This window comes from Mus caroli, chromosome 1, assembly GCF_900094665.2.
Source record: "Mus caroli chromosome 1, CAROLI_EIJ_v1.1, whole genome shotgun sequence".
NCBI lineage: Eukaryota > Metazoa > Chordata > Mammalia > Rodentia > Muridae > Mus > Mus caroli.
In genome coordinates this window covers 41902279-41926610 of record NC_034570.1, presented here as the reverse complement: position 1 = coordinate 41926610, position 24332 = coordinate 41902279, and the positions used below count along the sequence as shown (strand labels likewise).

Below are 24332 nucleotides of genomic sequence, written 5' to 3'. Positions count from 1 at the left end.
AATAAAGGGGGTGAAACAAAGCCACCATTCGTAGGCTTTAAACTGCTTGTTGGTCCTCTCAGTCTGTGTAACTGGTGGCCCATTTCCAGTTAATCTACCAGAGAATATCAGCTCTGATGTAGTCACCCTTTGCAGTAGATACAAGAGCTCTCAGTCCAACTAGAGCAGCAGACCAATTTCTGTTTGGTAAAAAGGTGATTTTTGTTTGTTCGTTTTTGTGTTTGTTTCTAGGCCCTAATGCTGGCCCCGATGGTCTTATTCCATGGACAAGGTTTTGTAAGGTGGGTCCTCCCTGGGTTGTTTGCTTACTCTGGCATGTTCATCTGTCCCCCTCACACCCACTAGGACAAGTTGTTTACCTTCCTACAGGGCAGGAGGTTGGTCTGCAAGCAGAGACCGAAGGGCAGGAAGCACCTGCCTGAGTGATAACATTCTTCCACATCCCTTACCCCAGCCTCTTAATCAGCAGGGTTCTGGCTAAGGCCGTGTGAACCGGGTGCAGTGCAGTTGTGCAGAGCTGCCCCAGCTCGAGGGCACCTGCACAGGGTGGCGAGACCCTGCAGGGTTCGCCAGCCGGAGATGAGCTGCTCATGCTGGCTTCTGCTACAGTGAGCACACTCTTGTTTTCCAATCATCTGGGAAGCCATCTTTGCCGGATGCTGCTCTTGGGAAAGGGAACCAAGGAGGGAGAAGCTCTAGCAAGTCAGTAAGAGGCAGGGGGAGCCAGCCAGGCACTTCCACTCAGGAATGACTGCCCCTCTTGCTTGATCTGGGGTCTCTTTGGAGGGGCAGGCAAAGCAGTGCTTTGGTTAACCAATTGTGCATTTGTATACTTGCAGGAAAATATTAATGATAAAAATTTCTCCTTCTGGCCTTGGATTGACACCATCCTAGAGCTCATTAAGAAGCACCTGCTGTGCCTCTGGAATGATGGGTAAGGGTCCCTGAGCGCGCCAAGGGCTGGGGCCAAGAGGATTTGGCAGGGGTTTTGCTCAGAGATGCACACTAAAACCTGGTATAAGGCTCCTTGAAAAGACACCCTCAGGAGATTAAGCATGTCTTAGGATATCTATATCTATGTTTAGATCTATATCTATATATTTAAAAGCTAAATTAAAAACAAAAACCTCTTAGCGTCATTAATGTATTTATTCATTCTCACAACCATTGTCAGTGTTTACTGTACTGCCCTCATAAAGAATCAGAATCCACCAGAGGGGGCCGTGCAGATCTTTAACTTCAGCAGAAGGCCGAGGCAGAGGCAGGCTGATCTCTGCTCATAGCACAGCAAGTTCCAGGCAGCCAAGGCTGACAGTGAGACTCCGTCTTTTTTGTTAAAAAGAAGGAAGGAAGGAGAGAAGGAGAGGGAAGGGAAGGGAAGAAGGAAGGAAGACAGAAGGAAAGAAAGAGAGAAAGAGAAAGTGTTTAGTTAGCTCATTCATTCCAGGGATCAACTGATACCTCCGTGGTACCTGTCAGTTGACCAGCAGTGATGGTGTCTGAAGCTCTGTTATCTGAGGCTGCATCCCCAGTACAAGATGCCATACGGGGACACTGTCATGCATGGTGTTTAAAGTCAGCAAGTAACAGCAGAAGACGACGCATTGCCTGTTTACCGAGCCACACCCCATGCGGCGTTCATCCCGATTCCTACTTAGCACATGAGATGCTCCCTTTAAGTGCCAGTTAAACATTTTGAAAGCATACATTTTCATAGTATGTTCTCTTGTCAGGCAGCAGCAGCTTTCTTAGACTGTAAGTCAAAATGGAAAATGAAATTCATGAGTGAAATACAAAGCGTCTCCATTCATCTCTTTAATACCCAGGTGCATTATGGGCTTCATCAGCAAGGAGCGAGAACGCGCTCTGCTCAAGGACCAGCAGCCAGGGACGTTCCTGCTTAGGTTCAGTGAGAGCTCCCGGGAAGGGGCCATCACATTCACATGGGTGGAACGGTCCCAGAACGGAGGCGGTGAGTGAAGTGTCTCCCGCATGCCGCCCTGCCACACATGTCTGTAATCTGTCGCTGAGGATCAGCCCGTTGGAATAGCTTTGGAAAGGAAGTAGCATATCCTATAATCACACAACCTGGCTCTCCATAGAGACTTAAAGCAGCGTGAACACTGGCGATAGGCTGCCCGGAAACGTGTTGTGGAAATGATGCATTTCAAAGCAAGGCCAAGTTTTTCCTTTCTCTCAGGGTTACGGCCTGCAGATCAAGGATGTGAATCAATCCTGTCTGCTCCCAGTTGTTGGAAAGAATCACATTTCCCACAGTGTACGACTTCAGACTCGACTCAGTCCAGAATAAAGTGCCCGTGTGAGGACAGGCTTTGTGAGATGTGTCCCTGCAGACCCCCCCCCCCCACGCTGCTAGCAGGGACTGCTAGGGTGAGGTGCAAGCAGAGGAGCCATACCTTCATCTCTGCCATATACTAGATTTCTAGTTAACCAAGTGACTAAAGCACTCCGAAATCATGGTATTATACAGGTTGAACAGAACAACAGACAGGAAGAGCAATTTAACAAACTAATAGTTGCTTAAGGCTTGCTTGGAGAACATAGGGAAAGCTGGGTGTCCTAGGACTCTCTGTTTCCTTTGGATAGATTCAGAAAGGATAGTCTTGTGATTCTACTGATCTTTTCCAATGAAACAGGAGGTCTGGAATCAGGACCTAATGCAGGCAGTGGGCGCTGAGGTCTGCCTGCTTTCTTTTTTCCTGGTGGTTCATATCCCCTGAGAGATGGGGCTGAGAAACTGATCAAAGGGGAAAGCACTTTGCAGCCAGGAAAGCTCAAGCAGGGCAGCACCAGCTACAGGGATTTAGGCTGTAGGATAGTTAGGGGGGAAGAGAGACGGGTGGGGGTCGGGGAGAGGGAGATGGAGAACCCAAGCTCGGAGGAGCAGTGCACACCCAGAGGTGGGGATCTAGGCTCCAAACAGGAGGGAACTGAAGCACAGCATATTCCCTGGAGGGCTGGAGGGAGGAACAGCACACAGCATCTTGGTTTTCTTTCAAGAATTGCTTGTTCTAATAAAACAGCGTTTGTCTATCTTAAAGGAAAAGCAGAGAGCGAGCCGATCTTTAATGACCTGATCTGTAGCTTGAGCCTAATGTGTGTGTGTGTGTGTGTGTGAGAGAGAGAGAGAGAGAGAGAGAGAGAGAGAGAGAGAGAGAGAGAGAGAGAGAGAGAGAGAGAGAGAGCACGAGAGAGAGCGATTATCTATCTGCAGACAGGCCTTGCTTTGCTTAAGATTGAAAGTTTTAGAGCGGTTTGGGCTAGAGTTAGCCCCTGATGGGATGTGGATGTCCACAAGAATGTTGTTACTCACTAGTGAAGGCAGTGTTTGGTTTTCCTCCTTTTGAAGCAGGAGTGTGATGCCTCTAAAAGTACCGCAGGCTCTCTGACTCCCCCTGGGCTGTGTCTGCTGTGCTTTAGTGCTTGCTCTCTGTGCTTTAGTGCTCTCTGGGGCGCCTGGGACTCACTGGACCTCACTGGTTTCCTCCGTGTAGAACCTGACTTCCATGCGGTGGAGCCCTACACGAAGAAAGAACTTTCAGCTGTTACTTTCCCAGATATTATTCGCAACTACAAAGTCATGGCTGCCGAGAATATACCAGAGAATCCCCTGAAGTACCTGTATCCCAATATTGACAAAGACCATGCCTTTGGGAAGTATTATTCCAGACCAAAGGAAGGTGAGTGCCTGAGCGATCTGGGGTGCCTGTGAGGGAGAGTGCAGCAAGGCCCTTCCTGGTGCTCCGTGGCTCCCAGACAAGTTAATAATCACCTTGGTCCTCGCTATGCTATGGGTGGATTGTAGTGGCACAAATGCCAACTGTAGCATTATCAAACTATTGTTCTCTTGAATTAATGAAACAGGCTTTTTAAAACGCAGCATAAACACAATAGAGTTGAAATGTATTGATTGGCCTAATGTGGCGATTAAGAGATGAATAGGTATTTCTGTTTGAGGATATTAGAAAAGTCTGTTTCTGGTCCTGTATATTTGTTATTACTTCTTCCATATAAATGGAGTAAAGGGTAGGATCCAAGGCTAACTGATTTCGTCTAGCCTGCTTGGGTTAAAATGGAGGGAACTGAGGTCCAGGATCAGTGAGTGGCCCACTCAGATAGGCTCAGTTACTTGCGGGAACCTGTTGTTGTTAGTGACTGACTATACGAACAGGAAGCCTCTTATGGTACAAGTCTGCCTCCCAGGTCGAGGTGGGATTACATTTGGAAAAGTTCAAGTTAGATCCCTCCAGCTTTGCCACAAAGCTAATAGCCTTTTGGAAACTGAAGTCTCGCTCTCGGTACTTTAACCCTGCAGCGAGGATGCCTTTAGGCCAGCCCCAGGGCTGTGCATACTCCATCAGCTAGACCAGAGACACCTTTGCACACGTGGGCTTCATTCACCTTGTAGGATTTCAAGCCTTGGGAAGAGGAAAGTAGCGAGACTCCTAGCTCTTTCCTGGTGGTTTCTCCATTCCCACTAGCATTTCAGTTGACTTAAGCAGGAAGGTCAGGACCCGACAGAATTTCAGGACATTCTATGGGGTCCTGTCCTTCTGTCAAGCAAATCTGAGTTGATCCCTCAGAGTGACTGTTCTATTCCCGTGTGATTTCTGCTAATGTGAAGTGTACACGGTGTGCTTGCTTGTAGCACCAGAACCGATGGAGCTTGACGACCCTAAGCGAACTGGATACATCAAGACTGAGTTGATTTCTGTGTCTGAAGTGTAAGTGAGCACAGAAGACTGGCTTGTTCAGAACCGCAGGCCAGCCCCGTCCCTGGCTGCGGTCCATTGATTGCACTGGCTCATGGCTCATGGCTTGCTTTTCCAATGTAACTGATGTTGCCACCACAGTTGGACATTCTGGAAAGATCGTAACTAGCCCTGGTGTCAATGCTTCCTGGCATTTTATTGCCATAAGATTAAAAAAAAAAAAAAAATACCAGCAGCAACAACCCACCAGCCAAACTCACAATAAACAAAAATGAAACAAAGTTGTATGTGAGGCCTTCCCAAACTGACACTTTGAAAAAAACAAAAACAAAAACAAAAAACATGAATAAAAAAGAAAAACCAAAACTTGATGAGTGGGAAAGCAGTTCTTTTCAAGCAAAGGCCAAAGTCGGAACTGGGGTCCATTTTCTCCACCTGCTTTGATTCTGTCGTTTCGTTCCATAGAAGGTAGGAAGTGCTGGAAAAGTCATTGTCAGTTATTTGCTTGCGGCACTGTCTGGGGGTGAATGGATGTAGCCTTCATGTAGAACCCTGTGGAGCAGCCTTATCTGCATAGACCTCAAGGTAGGGAAGAGGGAGCCCCAGACATCTCTTGGTGCTTTTCTGTCCAGGGTGAGCCTCGAGAGTCCATCACCGCAGGATGCCACCGCACATGTTCACACTGAGGCTCCCCAGGCAGCCGCGATCGCTGTCTCTAAAGCCTAGTGTTACCCAAGGGGCCGGGCTGGGAACATAAACCTCCCGAGAGCTGTATTCTGTGAGTTAGGTTTTATAAAGTGGACGTTTTTCTGAAATAAGACTACGAAGTGATCGCTCAGTCTCAGATAGAGAAAGTGTCTCGGCTTGTACTGCGGCCCACATAACTCAGGTGTTGACCCTGTCCTTTCCCCTCTCTGTTCCAGCCACCCTTCTAGACTTCAGACCACAGACAACCTGCTTCCCATGTCTCCAGAGGAGTTTGATGAGATGTCCCGGATAGTGGGCCCCGAATTTGACAGTATGGTGAGTACTGTGGCAGGGGTATTTCCACCCTGGGGAAGCCTGAGGCAGGCTGGTACTGCATCGGGCTGCTGTGAGGAGCTCAGAGAAGGCCTTTATTTTATTTTGTTTTATTTTACTTTTTAAAAGAAAAGCTTGTGTGTAAGCTAGCTGTTCCATCAGCAGGATTTTATCTCTAGCATTTCACATTCCGGTCCGCTGTGAGGCAGACAGCTCACACACTAAGGCCCGAGGTTGTTTTCAGAGGTAGCCATTTTCCTGTGGCTGCTGTGTCTGTCTGGGCCCTAGTGAAGGATTTATCTGAGGAAAGGATGGCTGCCTGTCGGTCACATTGACTACACACTACCGAGCGGTGGTGAACATTTCTGCCTGTGTTACATCTCAGAACAAACTCATTCTGCCAGCCTCTGAGGCTGTCAAGGACTTGGGCAGAATGAACAGCTCGGGTAGTGACTCCCTGTCTAAATAGAAACATGTGTTTGCAAAAGAGAAACATCTCCTTTTGGGAGACTGTTTCTCAGCAGATTCAATAGTACCATTTGCCTTTCAGCCTGGGACCCTTCCTCCCTCGGACGGGCTTTGTTCCAGCGACTGCAGTCTTGCTGATGCTGTCTAATTTTAAGCTCTTTTCCACATGAATTCAATCCAGTTCACTTTTCAAAGCTTGCCTAACGCTTTCGAAAAGAACTCCCTTAGCTATTGCAGGCCTTTCTTCATCACCATGTGCCCTGTGCATAGCACAAACGCGTTCAGGAATGAGAGGGAGGATCAGAGGAGGGGCTGGGAGAGAGGCTTGGGAGCGGGTGGGTAAAGCTTCATGCGTACATGTTCATGTGCTGGGGCATGCTAGGCTGTCACCTCAGTGACGGGTGTTTTTCCCGTGTGACTTTGTGTTCTTCACCTCACCAAGCACACTAAAACACTTAGAGAACACCTTCTCATAGCTCTCTGACTCTTGAGCATTGCTAGTGTGATCACAGAATAGCTCTTTTCTTGATAAAATAAGGCTCTGGTCCATGGAACCTAGCACCCTGTTATTTCTGTGAAAAACATCTTGTCTCCTATGAAAATGGAGTAATGGCAAAGCCTGATTCAGAAAATGTAAAATAGATCGAAGGGTCCTGAACACAGGGTGAGCTTTTACAATCCTTGCTCAGGAAGTCACCTCGCCATCGCCACCATTGATAGGTCATGCCTGTCAAGCTTCTCCCATGCACCAGGCAGAATCTATTTGCATCTGTTAAGGTGAAGGCAGTGCTGGGTGAGGAGCCTGTGTGACTGGAACTTGGCACGTGGCATTCTAACTGTCATCACCATTGTTGTTTGTGACCAGAGAACTAAGCGCTTAGTTCCTCCTTTTGTGCAAAGAGCGCTCGCTGCTTTCAGTGTGCTGGAAGGTGCCATTTTGGGGCCTTTGACACCCTCAACCAAATTCCAGGAAACGGGTTTGTAGTCTTTGGACACCCCCTGTAGCTATTCTATTCCAGTGGGGTTTTTTGTTTAATCTATGGAATAAAGATATACAGATACAATAAATGAGCATGTAACAAATGTCCACTCACCACAGTAGTCTCCAGATGAACCCCCAACAATCTCAGGGGCTCTAGCAGGGGCCCTACTCTTAGACCAGGGAAGAATAAGATTGGCCTGTCAAGTCACCATAATGCCACCACGATGTGCTCTGTCCTCGAGCTTATTCTCGACTTCTGTCCAACATTTGCTTTTGGAATTACAGCATATGAGCTAAGTGAGACGACTCTGTCTGTAATCCAAGCAGTCAGGAGGCTGAGACAGGAAGGTCTCCTGGTGGAGGCCACACAGGGCTACATCCTCTGTCACAAAATAAGCAAATGGAATTAGTTGTGTGCTCTGAGGTGGAGGTGGCCCATGGGCTAAAAAGGTAGTCAGGGTTGATGGTTGGTCCAGCCTTGGCTCTCAGGCTCCTGAGGAATTGTGCACGAAGGCCAGTATATAGGCGCTGCTCTCTGTAATATGACTTGGGTATTTATTTAGTCTAACATTTCCATACAAGTCCCTATGGACTGGAATAGACCTAGCCTACTTTCCCGGAGGCCTTTGCCCAGAGTTCATACTAACAGATTGTCTACTATTTTTCTTCTGTTGTATTGGACATTTTATACATGCTTTCAGACTTTATACTTTGACCAGACCTTAGGTGTTAGGCACTGTTAGCCAACTTAGCACATGAAGAACTTGAGGTTAACAGAGGTTAGTAAGCCAGTCACATAGTTAGAGGATGTGGGTACAGGTTGTCTTCATCTCTCTCTCCTCTTCTCTCCTGCTTCTACAGTACACCATTTTATAGAATGGTGCCATTGGCCAGACTGCAACTGGAGGAAAACCCTTCAACATGCTTTTCAGTCTAAAATTGCTTTTCTAAAACTAAAGAGGCTTTCTTTGCAATCTAGCCGTGTGTTTGTGTTGGGGCATTCAAGGGTTACAGAATTCTCCACTGTGGTGCTGTCCTATACCCTGAAGGACGTTTAGCAGCACCCTGGCCTCTACTCTCTAGAATACCTGATGCCAATAGCACACACATGCCCATGCCCTGCAACAGTTGGGTCAGAAATGCCTTCAGAGCGGCCGAGGAGCAGAGCCATCTCTAAGTGCACCAAAGTGGAAGTCAGAGTCAGGGGCAGGCCAGTGTTCTATGAACACTTTGCTGACTCCTGTATCCAGGGCAGCTCGCAGACTAGGGAGGGAGCTGAGGCGCTTGACAGTGATTTTACTTCTGATTTACTGGCCCACGTCTGAAACACTGGCTTTGCTTATTTTGCTTACTCAGTGGCCTTTAAGAGAAGGTCATCATTTCCCTCTCCGCCTCTCCCCCTCTCCCTGGGCACATGGCTCAGCATTTCTTCACACTCGTTTTGAATGAGCTGAATTGCCGTGCTGCTGTCCCCAGACTTGCATAACAGCAGAAAGCTTTATATAGTGTGTCTGGGATGAGTCACAGAATTAATCCAGGAGGCCAGACAGTAATAGCCCATCAGTTTAGGTGGTGTAAAAGGCCCTGATGATTAGTTCCAGAAGAATGAGAGGACGCACTAGCCCTTCTGGGTCCATGGTGGTAGTTTGCTGTAGGGGGCATTCTCCTGCTCTCTATTCTAGGGAGGGCAATGGTGTGAACTACATGAATCACATGTCCTAAAGTCCGTGTAATGAACCTAACTACATTCTGTCTCTTTGCAGATGAGCACAGTATAAACACGAATTTCTCTCTGGCGACATTTTTTTTTTCCCATCTGTGATTCCTTCCTGCTACTGTTCCTTCATATGCAGTATTTCTAGGGAAATGCAAGAAAGAGCGTCACATTTGCTGAACCCTGCTGGTAGAAAGTGGATATTTCTCTAATTAGAAACCTGTTACTCTGAAGGACTTCATGCATCTTCCTGAAGGTGAAATGGAAAGTCACTTAACGCAAAATGGATTTTGTAAACAAAGACCAAGAGGTCCACCCAAGCATCAGGACTAGAGTGCGAGTATTTGGGGCAAGGTGAGGAGAACGGTCACTTTAGTAATGGTCTGTAATTAGTGCCCAAGTGCTGCACATCACTGGAAAGAGACATACTCACGGGGGAGGGGCCTTCTTGATGGAGGAATGTTTGTGTCCCAGGAGACATTGGTACTTCCCCTCTCCGGGATGGCTGGAAGTCTTCCGCTGTTTTACATATGGCACAGTTCCAAGTCAACTTTAGATCCAATGCGCTATTAAACTGTAGTGGGCATCCTTCATGTGAGTGGGAAGAAAACAGCCGTGCTCCTTACTGCAGCTTCTGCCAAGGCATGGTTGCTCTCCTCAGGGACTAGCTTTGTTGGTGCAATGGCTACACAAAACTAAACACCAACAGAAGTAAGACCATCTCCATGAGTACTCCACCAAGCTAAAGGGTTTTTGTTGTCTTTTTGGTCATGGATTGAATAAAATTGTCTTTACACATCCATTAAGGAGGCCAGCTTTCTTAAAGCAATTTTTCTTTTTTTTTTAGTTAAAATTAGATATAGGTGAACTCATGTTTTTTAGTGGGCTGACTTATCGGTTTTAGCTGGTTGTCTAATTAGCCATAAACTTGGAGAAAGCAGTGACTTCTTGAATCCTTAGCCAAATATGAGTATCAGATAATTTTGTTTTATTATTATTATTATTTTTTGAGACAGGGTTTCTCTGTGTAGCCCTGGCTATCCTGGAACTCACTTTGTAGACCAGGCTGGCCTGGAACTCAGAAATCCACCTGCCTCTGCATCCCAAGTGCTGGGATTAAAGGCATGCGCCACAACTGCCTGGTCAGATAATTTTAAAGAACTCCCTATAAATGTATGAGAACCACTGTTACTGATGAATGTGGTTTTTTGACAACTACATTCACAACTGGCCTGTCTTGTGTTTTGTCACTGTTTTGAGGGATGATGTTTTGTGGCACGTGCTGTGGTATGATCACAGCCTGGTGGTTCTGGTCGCGGGTTGGTTCTTCTGGGCAGCTTTCACAGACTGCTGTGCAGCTGCACCTACAGTGCACCTCCATGGGCACCATAATACTTTGTTTCACTTTGGTAAAGATCAGTCCACCTTACAACCCGAGTGCAGGTGTGTACCACGGTAAGTGTGTACAGTCCTTAGGGAAAACAGGGAAGCAGAGGCCTCCTCTCTCTTTCATGCCAAAATGAAATGACCAAGAAACAAAACATTTAAAAAGTTGTTTCTAAATGCTGAGACCTAACCATTGCTTACACTGTTGTCTGTTGAAACAGTTTGTTACAATTTCATTCTGTTGAACTAGGTGAGACTTTAAGAAATGTTGAAATTATGTTAATTTCCTATTATTATTTAATATAAAGATATTTAAAATGTCTAGTGTTATGAGTTGGTTTAATATATATCTCATGTATGTATCAGTCCTATTTTAAGTACTTTTTAAAAAAGACTTGTTTAGGTATATATTTTATGTATATGGGTGTTTTATCTGAATGTATGGACACCAGAAGAGAGCACTGGGTCCCATGAGACTACAGTCAAATGGGATCACAGTCAGATGCAATTTTGAGCTGCCATATGGGTGCTGGGAATTGAACTCAGGGCTTCTGGAAGAACAGCCAGTGCTTTTAACTGCTGAACCATCTCTTGAGACGCCTATGGGTCCTATTTTAAAGGAAGACCGATATTTCCCAAGTGTCACCCTTGCTTACTCTACTGCAGTCACAGGAACTATGGCAGTTTAAGGTAGGTCAGTGGGCAGGCCCAGCGGTGAGGCCTCTTTGAGGTAGAGGCATGGGGATCAGGAGTTTAGTCATTCAAGGCCGGCAGGGCTCCATGGGATCACATCTAAGTCAGGGCAAGACATCCACTTATACTCTCAGGTAGCTAGCTGCCTGTTAAAAGTCACCAAGCATGTCCTAGCTTAAGTATGACTAGGATGGCGTTTTCTAAGTACAGAGCATATATGTAGCACTTGGGAGAAGCTGATCTAGGGACTTCTTGAGGCGGCAGTGCTTAAAGTAGACTCCATTGACTGCTTGGAGACTACTGTGGAATGAAGGCATGTCTCAGTAAACAGAACAGATCTGTGGCATCTGACTGCCTCAGGGAGGCATCAGACCAAGCTGGAAAGGATTTTGAAAATTCTTTTACCTACTCTGGGAGCTGGGAGGCTGTCCTTCATCCCGAGGGCATTATTTATCTGAAGGCATCTTTTGTTTAAGATTCATTTGTTCCTCAAATATGTTCAGTGCCTGCCTTGAACCAGTTACTATTTATTCTAGTTGCGTGGAAGGCACTAATAAAAGAAATGCCCCACAGTCGTTAAACGTAAGATGTTCTAAGACACTAGGCCATATGCTCAACATAGTCACTTTACCCATGAAAGTTTTGTAGGGATCTTGTGAAGCAAAAAGAGCCAAAAGGGAGCTGGGGAGCTGGGTCAGCAGCCCAGAGCACTTGTTGCTCTTGCAGTAGATTCAGGCTCAGCCGTCCCGCACCCACAAGGATTGGTGGCTCACAATCATTTATAACTCCAGCTCCAGGGGATCTGATGCCTTCTTCTGACCTCCATGGGCACCAGGCACTCAAATGCAAAACATTTATACACAGTCTCATTTTGTTTAGTCAAAAGCTACAGATAATTTAAATGTTATAGAAAAATGTACATAATTTCCAAGAAATAGAATTTAAACTGACTGTGGAAAGCTGAGGCTACTTAGTAGTATTGTCTAAAGCTTTGACTGTTCAGGGATACTCTAACTTTGGGTTGTATATGTTGTACTTGGAGTTTAAAGGTACTATATGATCTATTGTAGGAAAAAATAATCATAATTTATTAAACTAATCCTGAGAACACAAAGTAAAGTGACCCAAAGGCAGAGCAATCACTGTCTATTGTCAAGACTTGTGAGTTTTGTACTTTACAATGCTGGGACACTTCATTCCCCACTGTGGCTGTGCTGGCAGCTTCCCCCTACGTCTTGTCTAGAAATGAAGTCATGATATTTTGGAGTCGTGACCGTTTAGCTTCATAGTGAACTTTCTGCTGATCAGTTGAAAAGGCAGCAAGAGGCAGGGCTAGCCCCGTGAGGTTGAGAGTCTGCCAAACTCTAGAACAGAAATGAGCTCTTCTTGTAATGCCCTCCAGCCTGCTGTGTTAGCTTACTGCACCTCCTTAAAAAACAATGGCCTTAAGTCTAGACTCTTCTAACCCCAAACACATACACACCTGCTAGCTTATGAACTCAGCCCTTTCATATGCAGATAATTCCCCTCTCATAAAAGCACCTAAGTGCAACCCAGTAAGTACATCCGTGGGTCATTTCCTTCAACGTCCATGGATTGTGAACTTACTCATATAAAATCAACCTAACCTTCTAAAAGATACCATAAAAAGAGAATGATCAATATATTAACAAATGTTAACCTTTCACTAATGGGGTTGCCTGTGTGCTCTGCGCCACTACACGTCCACCTGCAGATAAACATGTGTGCAGTAGGAGCTGACTTAGGTTTCAGAACTTAACAATGCAGCCGTCATGCCTGGCCCCAAAACTCACCTGAGAGGCTTTAGCCAGTTCTGAGTAAGCCAATATGTGTAAGTGAAGATGTCAGCTGTAGCTTTGTGTTAGGGGTCAGGGAGACAGTATGGGAGTAAGAGTTCCATACTGTGGTCCGCTCTTGGATCCCATCTTCATCAGTAAAAGCATGGGTTAGAGAATTCCACAAGCCGTTTCAAATTCTAAATATCAGTAATAGAGATGGCCTGACACAGCTCCTAAAACCAAGCAGCTTTGTGGAATATAACTTCCATAAGATGAAGATGGGGTTGGTACGGCGTGCACATAACTGCTGTGGAGGTAGAAGCTAACTTTACACCCAAGAGGAAATGCTGCGCCAAGAACAGGGCTTTTGGGTATTGATTGAAAGCATGTGAAGAATTGGGGGGAGCTCCAGCCAGTGCAGCTCAGATCCCAGTGTGATCGGATTGGAACGGCTCTCGAGGTAGATTTCAGTGCTCTGTGGAAACCTGTCTTCATTCAAGGATACTTTCCCTGGCATGGTGTAAGAGCATGGTCTGAGCTTCTAGAGGACTGAGCTGGCCTGTCCACTTCTAACCTTCACAGCTAGGTCCTCAGTTCTCATCTTGGTCTTGTGGTCCAAACTTCCCACCCAATTCTATGTGCCTGCCTCACAGCAGGCTGGATGTAAACCAGCTACAGACCTCCAACCCAACAGCCCAGAGAAAACCTTAGTTATTAAAAAAAAAAAAACTTTTTCTCATAGTTTGTTTTCAATACACATATTTATTATGCTGTAAAAAGCAACACTATCTGATCTCATTTAAAATAAGTATTTCCCAATTCCAGAATACTTGCAATTTATAGTTTTAAGGTTTCATTTTGGGAAATGTTGGAAGTAAATACATTCATAGCTGTGGACTCCCCAGCAGGGATCTACATCAAACATCAGGTTATCAAGTCCCTGACGGACAGCTGGATCAACAGTAAACCCAGCTCTACAGCTAAAGCACGTGTAGGCAGCACTGGGGTATAGCATATCACCAGACAGGGGTGTCAGAACCAAGACAGCAGAAACAGTGGCATAAAAAGATCTTCAAAGCAACATGATCATGTAATGGTTCCAGGATCCAGAAAAATTACCTAAGATTGTAAAGCCAAAACAAACAGATCTTTGGAGTTTACAGATGGTAGCAGTTAGCAGCTCATTCACACACACACAGGGTCCTTGTTATTATCAGCCAGTAGCGAACAGCCAGAGCAAGACCTGGCACAGGAAAAAGAGCATACTCAACCAAGCCACAAAGACTGTACAAAACAGCACTGAGCTGAGAAAAGATGAAAACATTTGTCTCAAATAATATACAGAACCATTACTGGAGGGAATCCTCAAAGTCACTGGCAATATTTAAGTCACATACTGAATCACAAAAAGCCAGCTGCTATTGAAATAGCATTATCTCAGTTGATTCCAAAACAACATGTTCACCCATTAATTTTGAAAGTTGTCCCTGCGTAGGATGTTCCCAGGGCCATCTATCCACCTGTCTTGAGGGGTGTGGAAGAAGCAACATAGCGACAGGGCTGGCTGGCTGCCCACCCACCATCCTCCCCACAGACTCTGGAACTTAGGAACACATTCGTGGTGCCTGTCCCAGTGAAGGAACCTTAGCCACAGTTTCATCAAGGGTGGAGCTGGCTAGGGAATGGAGGGTGTGGCTGAAGCTGACTTTGACTGAAACAGGATCAAAGCAGCTGGAGGTTACCGGGTGAATAATGTGCCCCCAGGCATAAAGCATGGATGCGAGCAGTGCAGATAGTGAGGGTCACAGAAGACGCTGTAGTACTGTCGGAACCGCTAGTATCTGTGTAGTTGAGAATTTTGCTTATTTCATAAAGCAGTTTCTTCATAAAGCAGTTTCCAAGAAGTCCATGTGTATGAGTGTGTGTGTGTGTGTGTGTATGCCAAGTGTGCATACACTTGTGTGCAAAAGTCCTCACTAACATACCCTTCATCTCTTGGAGGTATAATAGGGTAGGTCCAGTATGTGGGACTCCTAGACAATTATGTTCTTTGTAAGGTCGCTTTTACCTATTATCCAAGTTAATCATAAATTACCTTTCCAAAGCAAAGAAATGGTGGGTCTGCCGGGCGTGGTGGTGCACACCTTTAATCCCAGCACTCGGGAGGCAGAGGCAGGCAGATTTCTGAGTTCAAGGGCAGCCTGGTCTACAAAGTGAGTTCCAGGACAGCCAGGGCTACACAGAGAAACCGTGTCTCGAAAAAACCAAAAACAACAACCAAACAAAACAATACAAAACAAAACAACAAAAAAAGAAATGGTGGGTCTAACTTGAAAATGAAGTGATCTTATTGAATGATACAGCCCACCAACAGTTAGGCAGTAGAGGAAGAGAAAGATACGCAGGGCCCCCCACAAAGGGGAGCTATCTTGATGCAGACATTTGACAGCAGGATTCAAAGTAAGTGTTATTTGTAGCTTTTCCTAAATATATCATTATAACTTTGGTAACTGAAAGCATTTCTGAATTTTTCTTTATTGTAGAAGCTGAAAAGAACTTGTAAGTGTGCAGTTTCGCTGTCTGTACTCTTAAGACTGATGATTACTGTAGATGTCATCATTTTGGCTCATCTTCCTTAGATAAATGGCCAAGCTCTATCTCTGATGGTAGAGATGTGAGGCTTGATGGCTTGCTGAGGAAACATGGAAACTGCATAGTGAGCCAGTGCTCTCTTTCCCAGCTGAGGGGGACTGACAGCCACGCAGCACAGAGAGGCTGGCCCAAGCGTTGTATGGAAAGGAAAAGTGTAAAAGTGCTAGAACTATATTCACACATACGTTTTGGTCACCAAACATATCTTAACAGATTCCCTGATAAAATCTAATCAGAATCGGCATGTTCTATGAACAGTTAGTATCTATTTTAATATTTAAAGAGTCACACTGGGAAGTGAGGGTGATAGACATTTTAAACACTCAACCATACAAGTGTAGTGGTCTCTCAAACACTCAAAACTAAATCTATATTTAAAGTCTTAAAGATCACACTATTTTCACCTAATAACAGCATCGACCCCGTGGACAGACTGTACAACAAAGCTCAATCCTAAGTGCATATGAGCATATCATCACCAGGGCTTGAAAATGTACAAAACACAGACCGTGAAGACCGCACAGTTCAGCTAGCATCGGTGGCTACTCTGCTACACCACATTGTACAATGCACGAGGTAACTATCGCTCACATTATGAAGGGAGGCTGCTTCATTTCTATTTTTTTCCCAAAGAACTCAGATTTGTCGTGTGCGCACAATGAAGGGAGCTCCGGTAACACTGCAGTGACAGATGTTGTAAATACACATTACTACCAGATAGAAATATACAGTGCTCTCCATAATCATGTTCCACGATGACTAGGTAAGTAATGGACATCTGGGGATTCAGAGCATTATAACAACCCATCGAGATTCTTGTGGACAGTCTGGTTTTCCTTTCCATCATCAGAATCCCCTTGAGGTGTGTACTGAACTTGGTATTCCTGAAGGATTTTAAAAACATCATGGTGTCCAAAGTGCAGTGCTTCATCCATGGGGGTATTATTCCACCTGCAGCACAGCAGACAGGGCCGTTAGTCAAGTAACTGCTGCTCCGAGCCAGTGCTCCAGCACCCCCAGGTTTTCCATCCAAGCTCCATGGCTGTTGACGGTCATCTATACTTTAGCAGTATTACAAGTGAGACTCCCCCACCCCCCAAAACACACAAAAACGTTCTTAGAGTTCAGACACTGGTGTGAGAGAGACATCTTGATAATGAGGATAATGGAATGAGTTCTATGAAAAGATTCTGTTTCCTCATCCAAATGCTAAAAGAGGGGCCTTTGGAAGCCAAGTCTACTGTTGACCGGTATTCACAAACCAGGTAGTGTAACATCATCCTAACCTGTCACAGGAAGCTTATGTCCCTGTGCATTCAAAAGTTACAGCCAGCCATAAATCTTCCAGGTTTCCAATAATTTCATGGCATTAAATGCATGTTAGATGAACAAGCTGTGCCCAGAGGAAGTGACCCTTTCATCATAGCAAGTAAGGAAGGAAGCTGCGGGCTCACCTGGCCCACTGCCTGATCAGAACTCCTAGTCTGCACTGGTGTGCTCCAGCAGTGAGCAGCTGAGGTCTGTGGAAAGGCATGGCATTGTAAAAGCCCATGCCCCAGGAAAGGCCAGGCTTGCTCCTTAGCTGCTGGGTCCTGCACAGCCAGTGGAGCCTGTCCACTCAGCAGCTCCTGCTGGCTTCTCTCCTCTCCATTGGCTCCTGGCCCCATTTCCCATCCCACCTCTCTGCTTTTGCTTCTTTCCATTATCCTGTGTCTGTCCAGAACCTTTCACCTAATTAATAGGTCACAATGTGAAGCCAAACAAAAAGTGCTTAATTTCACATCTTAAATGTTTCTGGTAGCCCACTCTTCATTTTTAAAATCAGGTAAGTCAGAAACTTTACACATCTCTGTTTCTCAAGAGGCAGCTACTGATTTCCCTTCCGTATGGCTTTTCATTAGGGAGTCTAACATGATCAAGTATTTGTGTCAGCTTCTGGGAAAACTGCCAGGTCATCTTTACATTTCTTCCATGACACAATGAAAATTCCACCTGCAACGAATACAATGCTTCGCTCTTGCTGTTCTGTAATATGGGCCATACTGATCCTGCATGATGGGGGAAACATGTAGCTTCGTGTCTGGACTGCCGCATAGCTTAGTGCAATCATTCCTTTTAATAACCATAGGAATGGAGAGAGAGCCAACATGTTACCACCTCACAAAATTGCTAACAAATTTCAGTTATAACAAAACTTGTCATTTTTTGGTAAACTGAACCAAAAAGATTTAGGCCCCTAAAACAAAGGCTTAGTAATCCAGCCAACTACCTGAAGATGGTCAACTTGCTCTAAACTTTGCAGCTCTTGGGCTCCATTCCAAACTCAAACAGCACTAGGTATGATTCCATGGCATTCTTCTGAGCCCCTATCCTTACTGCTAAACTGATGGTGCAGCCATTCCAAAGATGAGATGCCCAAGTAGTGAGCGCAGTGTGGCATGCTTAGCACTGCCCTCAGCCTTAGGCTGGGAAGGGGCCGCATGGATCAGGAGGGAAGCACAGAGGAGCAGAGTGTTGTAGTGATCCTTCCCACTGCAGGCAGAATGCACCCCCACTTAGTGCCTTCAAATCCCCCCTCCAATGGACTACTTAAAATCCAACTCCCACACAGCCTTCTAAAACTAACTGCAATAAATACTAAGCAACCCCAGCACACCAAAGTGTTACAAACTCGGCCACACTTCTGTGTTGTCTGTGTAGTTAAAAAGTTCCCTGCGAACAGAGTTCCCGTTTTCTCTTTTTAAGTATGAAGGACTGTCTTCTTCATATTTGCTGATTGGTCGTCAAACCTGAAATTCCTGAACAAGACACCACTCTCTGATGGAGTTGGATGTCACACAGCCAGCAAAATTCGCATGTTGCCTTTGTAAGACACCATGGATATAAGCACCATTTGACACTCCAGTCTGTGTATTCAAATTGTGACTTAGCAACTAGGAGAAATGGTAATGCAGGCACTCACCTGTCCTTGGGGAAAGGGTTTACTTTGCAAGCTTCCAGCAAAAACTTGACAACTTCAACATGACCTATATTTCCCCAAACACACAAAAATGTATTTTAGTCTTGAGTAGAATTTCAGTCTGGAAAAGCTCTAAGTGGTTCATGCATTACCCTCTGCAGCGGCAACATGGAGGGCTGTTCTGGAGTCATAATCCCGCTGCTCCATGTCCATGGCTGACAGAGCAAACCTGGAAAGGCATAAATCGCTCATCACTACATTAGATTAACTTAGGTCAGTGGTAGCATTTGCTCCATCTGTTCAATGTAGGCCTCTCATTTAGGTTCCCTGTGCTACCAGATTGGGTAAATGCCACGTGACCACTCTTCCTTAGCTGTGCTACTGTGGAGGAAGATAAACAGCTGTCTCTCCCAGAACTAAATTTCATCACATTATTATTTAAACTATTCTTAAAATAGTGGCGCAGCTCTATCAAGGGCAAAAACGCCTGCAGTAGAGCTACACGTTTCAGTGTGACTCCCAGTCTTTAACCCACTTGCCTACAACAGATGAGACGAATGGATTTCTAGCGTGGAAATCGGTGGAGCCATATCCATTTTAAAGGTCATTTCGATTCTGTGCGAGGGAACTTATGCTCACTATCCAGTAGTTCATGGCCTTTCTAATCCTGGTAACGTGCACAACACCAAACACCCTGGCTCCTACCTTATCAGAGATGTTACAATAAACCACTAGCCAGTTAGTGGGCTAGTTACCTCAGAGATCTTGACAGGTCTGAGACACTGGAAGTAGGGGGGAGTCTCAGTGGAAGTGGGGGGTAAGTATATATCTTGTTTGGATAACTTTTATTAGAGGTGTTAGTGAGACAGCTGCTTGACCAGATGTACCTTCAAACACCAAAAGTCAGTGTCTCCACCCTGCCCGCATACCTTCGGAGGGCAGACACATCTCCAGTATATGCAGCAAACAGAAGGTTTATCACCGACTTTACCTATGGACAAAGACAAGACAGATATTTGTGGGAGAAAGCAAATGAGGCCATTGCCGTATAGTTTTCATGTGCTTTGAAGACTTCAGCTGGATTGATGAGATGTTATCCTAGGCACACATCTAAAAAACACACATGCCTTTAGCCAAGACGGATAGAAAATAAAGTATAAGATACATGTGGGAAGAGGCCAGAATATTAACACAGAGTAGAAGCTCATAACACTGACATTGGCAGTGAAGAAAACTAGAAGTTCTCTAAAAACCTCATATAGTATGTCTCACTACATTAAACAAGTCTACGTGGGTAAAAGTCATATCACGTACTAAAACTAACTCAGGCTAAATAAATGTCTCATCCCTGCCAGCATCATTGTCTCCACTAGCTACTGACTTCCTTGTGCATCAACGTAAACTTAAGAACAAAGCTGCTCTTCATTGGGGAATCTTGACTATTGCCCGGGTGACTGGTGTAAACTAGGGCATGCTCAGAACATATGACACTGCATAAAGGGTAGGTTCTGGCTATAGTGTGCTCCAAGGCGTAAGGTGAATCTACTTTTGATAGTTACCTGCTCGTTTTATAGTTAAGTGGAAGAGGCTAGTTATTCTAAGATACTCAGTTTTGACTTTTCATTTGGACTACCCATCCCTGTTTATTGAAAGCCCAGACATCATAGACTGCCAAGTTTGCACCCTGCAGTGTCAGCATTCTTTCTGATGGGACTCAGTGGTAGACACATTAGTCTAACTGGGGCACAGTTTATCCCAGTTCTGGGACTGCTTCCCTCTAGACCTGAAACCTGACGTTGCCTTCATGTTATGGCTCCCCTTCCCACAAGCCTGTGAACTTTAAGGCTGAGTGCTGAACACTGCTGAACATCTCTGACTTAGCATTGAAAATGTATCCTAGAAACTAGCCCAAAAGATTCTCCATGAAAAGGACCCTATGATTAGATATGTTCTTAAAATATTAAATTCCCCTATTGGAGAGTCACGGGCATATGGGAATCTGAGGACTGATACCACCTCAGAAGTCCATGCCTAATACAAAAACTCCCCATCATCCCCACTGCCTGTTCCTGCCAGCCTCTGAGCCTGTGCAGCTCCAGAGCTACGGGAGGAGGGTGGGCTTTTGCTATGAAGACTCTAAAACCATGACCAATCATTTCTAGTTGTTTGACTTCAGGCAAGGGTAATAAAAACAGGTTCAGTTAGTCTCAATGACTGACAGCTCAGCTGGGTTATGAGCCACCACTCATGAACGCAGTGCCTGATGTGTCCAGAAGAGGGCATTGGATTCACTGGAGCAGGGTTGGGGGTGGGGGATGGCAGGCGGGAGGGTAAGAGAGCCTGGGTGAGTTGCCCACAAGGGTGCTGTGAACTGGGTCTTCGGCAAGAGCAGGAAGTGCTCTGCATGGAGCAGCCATCTCTCCAGCCCAGGACCAGATGTCATTCCCTTCTCCCCTGTAGTCAACATGAGACTGATCCCCTGTTAGAAATCACCAACTTCTCACTGTCGGGTCACGGGTCACCATTTCTCTTTCCCATTAGTTCCCTTTATACTTTCTGCAGGCAGAGCCCAGGTTAAAGAACTCCCTGCTGACACTGGTTAAAACTACACATCATATAAAACCCATCTTTACAACTTCCTATACTCTTAAGTAAAATACCATCCCCTCCTCCTCTTCCTTTGCTCCTGCCTCAGACCAGCCTTATTCCCGAGTCCTTCAGCACTTAATGCAGGCAGTCTTCCAGACTGCTGCCTTGCTGCTAGGGTCTTTGCTTCTAGTATCTTCTACATCCCCCTCCTTCACTTCTGTCTGCCATAACACACAGAAAAAAAACCCCCTTTTAGGGGGTACTTTCTGGCTGTGCCTTTTGTTTCCCCAAGAATCACCTCCACATCCTAACGGCACTCCTCAAGCTCCACTGCCGGGCCTCTCATGACTTCTCCCATCAAACTGCAGCACCATGAACACCTTCTGTTGACTGCTGGGCACACTCTCCATGGCCTCGTGGTACTCCAAAGGCTGTCAGCAGCCTCGGTTTTAGCACAGCATCCCTCATAGGGTTCATTGGTTCTTCCAGGGAGAATGACTTCCCACTCTAGACCTTTAACATCCAAGGTCTGTTCCTGCTTTGTAACTATTGACTCCACCAGACTACCCAGCTGACATTCCACATCAGAGACATACATGACTTACTCATGTCCAAATGGGTTTGTGTTTGTGCGGCCTCTCTCTCCTCCAGGCTTAGTTTGTGAGCCACAATTCAGCACTTGTTCATTCTGAACCCTGGAAGTCAGAGTTGCTGCATTTGCTTGTTGAGTCCCTCCCCCTCCTCCCCCCAGGGATGGCTGGCGGAAGCCCAGGAGGGTACCCAACAGGTGCCCCTCCCACCTAAGTGTTCTACATAGTGCACCTACTGAGGGAGAAGCCTCCGATAACCCACATCTAGCTTATGTGATTAATCCCGTAAAACATTTACAAAGCCACCACTTTTGATTATCCATCACTACTGCTGTAGCGTATCTAGGTCACAGCCTTATCTGAAGTGGAGGACTATGACAGCCTGTTTGACTCTGTTGCCACAGGAAACTGAAATGGCAGGCTATTCTCTGGTACCTTCCACCAATTCAGCTGTACCATGCCACGCAGAACACAAACGTTCTAATCCTTGGTGACTCTGCATGTCATCCCTATCAACTCTTACCCCACCAAGCTTTTGCTCACTTTGCATTCAAAGTCCACTTCCCCCAGGAACACTTTCCCACAGTGAGGCAACTCCTTCACTTTACCAGGTCAACTACTACAGCCTCAGACACTGCCTTTCCCTCACGGCTTAGCTCTTTGATTTGTCTTCCGAGGGAAAACTATTATATGGCCCCCAGCTTATTTATCATCTTTGTCCCATTAATATGAGCGGAAATCTCGTGTTTTCTTTCCTGACTGTAACCTGTGGCCACTGTGTATCTGTTACAGTAATACTGAATAAGTGAGCATTTGTTTTCACACAGAATCAAGCATTTCATTGCCATCACTGCCCAGCATTTAGGGTTTTTTGGTTTTGCTAATCTATTTTTTTCTCCCCTGACTTTGACACAACAGAGTTGGTCTCCCTCACTGAGCCCTTGTTTCTGTGCCTGCTTGTCTAGGTGTCTCTATTCTCCTTACTTAACCCATTCACAGTCCTACCTGCTCTGCCACAGCTTGTACCAGGACCCATCATTAGATGTCTTTCTCCTCAAACAACCTGAATACACACTCTGCGCCTCAGCCACAGTGCAGGCTTTGTCAAAGTATGGTCCCTCTATCCATTTCTCAATGAGATGTCCTAGTTCCCTCTGGGAACATTAATACAGTATGTGACCGGAAGCAATCTCCTATATATACCTCCTTATGGCACCACCACATATATTCACTTTGTATTTTACGTCCCCCATCACAGAAGATATATACCCATATACCTTATACCCTTAGTCCTAAAATGTTAACTTTTTCTAAGTAGTCAAAATCCTTGTCTGTTTTGGTAACCATCTATATGAACTACCAGCCTGTGTTCTGGGTTCTGTTTGTTTGTTTTTTCAGTGCTGCGGGCTGAACATTTGAGGAAGATGTTCTGCCAGGCCTTGCCTTTTAAAATTCTGAATTTAGATCACACATCTTTGAAGGCAGTTTGTGTTCCTTGCTTAGTCACTTAATCATTGACAAAAGAAAAAAATGCTGAAATTTTCTTGTAACGTTTAGAAAGGGCTTATCTTACGATATAACTAGCCTATTTAAGTTTTACTAACAATCTTCAAGCATGCTTCTGTTCAGAGATAAAAACAAACAGATTAAATGAGAAAGCACTGAGCACAACAGCTAGCTTTGCGATGAACAGCAGGGACATTAACTTAACAAAAATTACTAACCATGAAAGTTTATTATTATTCTCATTGAAAACAAAAGGCCTAAATTTGGTTCAAAGCAGTAGAAAAAGTTTAATCACAAAGTGTCTCTCTCCAAGACAGAAGGCACTGTAAGGTATCACATGCCTGGGTACCACTTAACAATACATCACAAATTCCTCTTCATTTCAGACACACTTTCCCTATTTTAAAGCCCTGGCTGGCTTTGAACTCAGAGCTTCCCACTCAGCCTGGAGGATCCTGGGACTACACTGATGTGCCATCCACATCCTATACCCTACGTTTTAGTTTATATAAATTAAGTAATGAGCTTTAGGTACCAAGAAATAAAATGAAACAACTCCAAAAGAGGAGCATCCCATTTACTAAAGGGTAGCATTTCCTGTTTGGTTCAGTGAAACTGAAATGTCCCCTAGAAGGTACATGGTAGTGTCGATATAGGAAAGGGACACAGCTCCAGGCACTGTTGGGCCAACCCCGCGAAGGATGTGGGCCTGCTAACAGTTATAGAAGCTCTTTCCCAATTCTCCTCTTGACACTAGAGGTCCAAAAAATAAATAGTGGGATAACAGTAACAGCCAGAGGTATGAAACCTGCTTTGAATCCTTGGAAAACAGAGACCAAACATGGCAGGACAGGAGCTCTGTAGATCAGATCAAGGGTTCTGATGTTTCATATATACCTTCCCAAAGTGAAAAATTCCATTGGGGCATGTATCCATCAAAACTTTATAGAGAAAGTTGGACGTAGTACTACCTGAGGACCCAGCTATACCACTCCTGGGCATATACTCAGAAGATGCTCCAACATGTAAGAAGGACACATGCTCCACTATGTTCATAGCAGTCATATTTATAATAGCCAGAAGCTGGAAACAACTCAGATGTCCTTCAGCAGAGGAATGGATACAGAAAATGTGGTACATTTACACAATGGGATACTACTACTACTCATTAAAACTATGAGCTATTAAAAAAATTTCATGAGCCGGGCGTGGTGGCGCACGCCTTTGATCCCAGCACTCGG

At 45.3% G+C, this 24332-nt stretch overlaps 2 protein-coding genes across 5 annotated transcripts in view; one reads left to right on the top strand and one right to left on the bottom strand.

Annotated features, from left to right (window-relative positions):
- The window catches only part of Stat1 (signal transducer and activator of transcription 1), a 41680-nt gene extending 30110 nt beyond the window's left edge, over nt 1-11570 (top strand). For 2 of the 4 annotated variants that reach the window (XM_021176476.2, XM_021176468.2), the window contains exons 19-25: nt 232-281; nt 840-934; nt 1827-1972; nt 3516-3701; nt 4670-4745; nt 5657-5756; nt 8967-11570. In XM_021176476.2, the coding sequence (XP_021032135.1) occupies nt 232-281; nt 840-934; nt 1827-1972; nt 3516-3701; nt 4670-4745; nt 5657-5756; nt 8967-8981 (668 nt within the window). In that variant the 3' untranslated portion in view covers nt 8982-11570. Of the gene's footprint in view, nt 1-231; nt 282-839; nt 935-1826; nt 1973-3515; nt 3702-4669; nt 4967-5656; nt 5757-8966 lie in introns of those variants that run through there. The other 2 variants (XM_029475934.1, XM_029475937.1) reach the window with 2 other exon arrangements.
- A 1967-nt stretch (nt 11571-13537) lies between these two features.
- The window catches only part of Gls (glutaminase), a 69828-nt gene continuing 59033 nt past the window's right edge, over nt 13538-24332 (bottom strand). Inside the window, exons 15-18 of the mRNA XM_021159995.1 lie at nt 19336-19397; nt 18559-18635; nt 18410-18473; nt 13538-16398 (exon numbers count right to left, since the gene is read on the bottom strand). Coding sequence (XP_021015654.1) covers nt 16242-16398; nt 18410-18473; nt 18559-18635; nt 19336-19397 — 360 coding nt within the window. The 3' untranslated portion in view covers nt 13538-16241. The remainder of the gene's footprint in view (nt 16399-18409; nt 18474-18558; nt 18636-19335; nt 19398-24332) is intronic.